General features: G+C 42.1%; 1 protein-coding gene across 1 annotated transcript; it reads left to right on the plus strand.

Moving 5' to 3' along the window:
* Positions 1-400: 400 nt before the first annotated feature.
* LOC121389270 (bursicon-like) lies at positions 401-2,589 on the plus strand. The gene is made up of 2 exons (XM_041520868.1): positions 401-437; positions 2,198-2,589. Exons 1-2 carry the CDS (start codon positions 401-403, stop codon positions 2,587-2,589), a joined length of 429 nt encoding a protein of 142 aa, XP_041376802.1.
* Positions 2,590-3,836: the final 1,247 nt, after the last annotated feature.

Raw genomic sequence — 3,836 nt, forward strand, 5'->3', positions numbered from 1 at the left:
ATAAAACATTTCCTCCCTTCCTTCCGCATCAGTCGCTTTCTATATAAATGTGAGTTGATTCCGTGTATGAATCCTGTGTCCGCATGTGCGTATCTGATCACCATGCATTTGGATTACGTTTATGGACTTTGAGCCTCATTCTGTGGCCATCCGTATGCGCATTATGTTTGCTTACGGAAGCCGAAGAAAATTGTTTGGCACAGCACGAGCTATAAGTGGCAGTACTCTTACATGCAAAAAGGTTAAAGTTTGTTTTGTTTAAAGACACCACTAGAGCACATTGATTTATTAACCGTCGGCTATTGGATGTCAAACATTTGGTATATTTTGACATATAGTCTTAGAGAGGAAACCCGCTACATTTTTCCCTTAGTAGCAAATACCGATTTACTTTGGAACCATGTATCATGGTCAAGATCAGCTCTATTCTGTAGACTGTGAGTCATGGCTGAAACCATATATCATAGTCAAGATCAGCTCTCTTCTGTAGACAGTGAGTCATGGCTGGAACCATATATCGTAGTGAAGATCAGCTCTCTTCTGTAGACAGTGAGTCATGACTGGAACCATATATCATAGTCAAGATCAGCTGTCTTCTGTAGACAGTGAGTCATTGCTGAAACCATATATCGTAGTCAAGATCAGCTCTCTTCTGTAGACAGTGAGTCATGGCTGGAACAATATATCGTAGTCAAGATCAGCTGTCTTCTGTAGACAGTGAGTCATGACTGGAACCATATATCATAGTCAAGATCAGCTGTCTTCTGGAGACAATGAGTCATGGCTGGAACCATATATCAGTCAAGATCAACTGTCTTCTGTCGACAGTGAGTCATGGCTGGAACCATATATCAATCAAGATCAGCTGTCTTGTGTAGACAGTGCGTCATGACTGGAACCATATATCATAGTCAAGATCAGCTGTCTTCTGGAGACAATGAGTCATGGCTGGAACCATATATCAGTCAAGATCAACTGTCTTCTGTCGACAGTGAGTCATGGCTGGAACCATATATCAATCAAGATCAGCTGTCTTGTGTAGACAGTGCGTCATGACTGGAACCATATATCATAGTCAAGATCAGCTGTCTTCTGTAGACAATGAGTCATGGCTGGAACCATATATCAGTCAAAATCAACTGTCTTCTGTAGACAGTGAGTCATGGCTGGAACCATATATCAGTCAAGATCAGCTGTCTTCTGTAGACAGTGAGTCATGACTGGAACCATATATCGTGGTCAAGATCGCATTTCACTAGTTTTGATAAATATACGGAAAACCCACCGTGTGCAGGATTTGTGGGTGTAGCACGGGTCAAATGTTACTAAAACAATGTTTGGAAGTTATCTGTGACCAAAAATTCAAAAAATAATTATGTCATCAGCAAAGAATTATCAAAAGTCTACTGGCCCTTAAATAATGTTTTTTTTTTTTTAATTTTTTTTTTTTTTTAATTATATTAAGAAATCACGATACTTACGTTACCTAAACACAGGGAGCGTTCCGGCGCTCGCGGCTTTCTTGCGTTCAATATCCATACTCTAATAGCATTGCGTAAGTTAAGCATTCCATCGTCTCCTTAAGTAATTATTTACTGTGGTCGAGACCTTTGTTACTGTTTGACTAGAAAAGCCGACTGGCTGAATACCAGTGTCCTGGTACGAGATATACCACTAGTGGTGTGATATCGACTGGGGATATAAACCTTTCATGTTTGAATGAGCCTGGAATAGCAGCTTTTAAAGATGGGCGCATTGTTCGCAAGTAGTGGCAATGGTACTGTTCTCTTGTACAGAAAAAACGGTATAATGAGCGCGCATCTGGTGTATTATCACGTTTACAATTTTATGTTGACAATATTAATTGCTAAGCATCTCGGTATCATAGTTATGTTTGTAGGAACAAAATGCACCCTCTCCCCCAAAACAAATATTGCCTAGATGTCATTTTTGTCTGTCTCTGTCTCTGTCTCTGTCTGTCTGTCTGTCTGTCTGTCTGTCTGTCTGTCTCTCTCTCTCTCTCTCTCTCTCTCTCTCTCTCTCTCTCTCTCTCTCTCTCTCTCTCTCTCTGTGTGTGTGTGTGTGTGTGTGTGTGTGTGTGTCCCCCCCCTCTCTCTCTATGTCTGTCTGTATGTCTCTCTCTCTCGCTCGTTAAATATGCTTTAAGTATGTTTATTTTTATTGTTAACCCTTTCAGATACCAACATGCCATCAACAACAGAACGGTACGGCATCTACTGGCTGCTGACCATGTTAGTGTTAATCGCAGTAGTAGACTCCACCCGAACCAGTCGACTGGCGTGCAGGCGGCACCGGATCCGCATGACGATTGCGCACAAAGACTGTGTCCCCAAGATAGTTCCGTCGTTTGGGTGCTCCGGGACGTGTTCGTCCAATGACAGACTATCTAACAACGGCACCGTGTCGTCCTCCATCTGTTGCCATGAAGACCAATCCAGATCTGTTACAGTTCCTCTTATTTGTCCAAGATTCGACGGAAGCGGCTTCACGAGAATGAGAATTAGAGTGCATTTTCCGGTGTCATGCAAATGTGCTCCTTGTGATGATTTGGAACAGCAATCTGTATAGTCGTGGGAACTTTCCCAGGCAGACACTGGGCAGAACTAAGTGGGGACAATCCCAGGGTTATATTTATGAAGAACTAGGTTATTGAGCGGAGCAGACTGCCTGTTTGCTGCTTCGCGCACTGCTACATATGACACGTTGGACACCTCAAAGCAGTTCGCGGACACCGGCGATAGCGAAAAAAAGAACAACGAGGACGAAAGACGTTTGAATAAGATGATGTTAACGATTAAATTTTATTTATTTTTTAACTTTCTTGATTCATGTCTTTATTCGTTGTGTCTTAGTATGTTGGCTACAGTGCATAGTAGGTGCTGATAATAGCTGCCCCCCACCCCCCCCCCCCCCCCCCCCCCCCCCCACCCCACACACACACAGGAACACAACTACAGGAGTATCATATAAGTGTTTAACGACACCACTAGAGCACACTGATCTATTAATCATCGGTTATTGGATGTGAAACATTTGATAATTCAGACACGTGGTCTTCATTTAAGTTGTTTTGTATATTTACACCATAAGATCATGTTGGTGCATCGGTTACTAGATATCAAACATTTGATAATTGCGACATATTGTTTCAGAGAAACCCGGAGGTTGAATGTAGTCCAGTGGTAAAGCGCTCGCTTGATGTTCGGTCGGTCTAGGATCGATCCCCGTCGGTGGGCCCATTAGACTATTTCTCGTTCCAGCTGTCTGTGGGATGGTGCATATAAAAGATCCCTTGCTATTAATGGAAAACATGTAGCGGGTTTCATCTCTAAGACCATACGTCAAAATTACTAAATAGTTGACATCGAATAAATAGCCGATGATTAATAAATCAATGTGTTCTAGTGGTATCGTCAAACAAAACAAACATTAACTCTTGTCAGAGAAACCCGCTACATTTCTCCGCTAGCAGCAAGCGATCTTTTATATGCATCTGAAGAAAATTATACATATTGTATTTATTACAAAGCAAGCCAGTGCACCACGACTGGTATATCAAAGGCCGTGGTATGTACCACCCTGTCTGTGGGATGGTGCATATAAAAGATCCCTTGCTGCTAATCAAAAAGAGTAGCCCATGAATGGCGACGGCGGGTTTCCTCTCTCAATATATGTGTGGTCATTAACCATATGTCTGACGCCATATAACCGTAAATAAAATGTGTTGAGTGCGTCGTTAAATAAAACATTTCTTTCTTTATTACAAAGCACGTGACCTTTAGTAGGAGCCAGATCTAACAAGCCGGTAGAGCATT

This window comes from Gigantopelta aegis, chromosome 14 (assembly GCF_016097555.1).
Source record: "Gigantopelta aegis isolate Gae_Host chromosome 14, Gae_host_genome, whole genome shotgun sequence".
Classification (NCBI taxonomy): domain Eukaryota; kingdom Metazoa; phylum Mollusca; class Gastropoda; order Neomphalida; family Peltospiridae; genus Gigantopelta; species Gigantopelta aegis.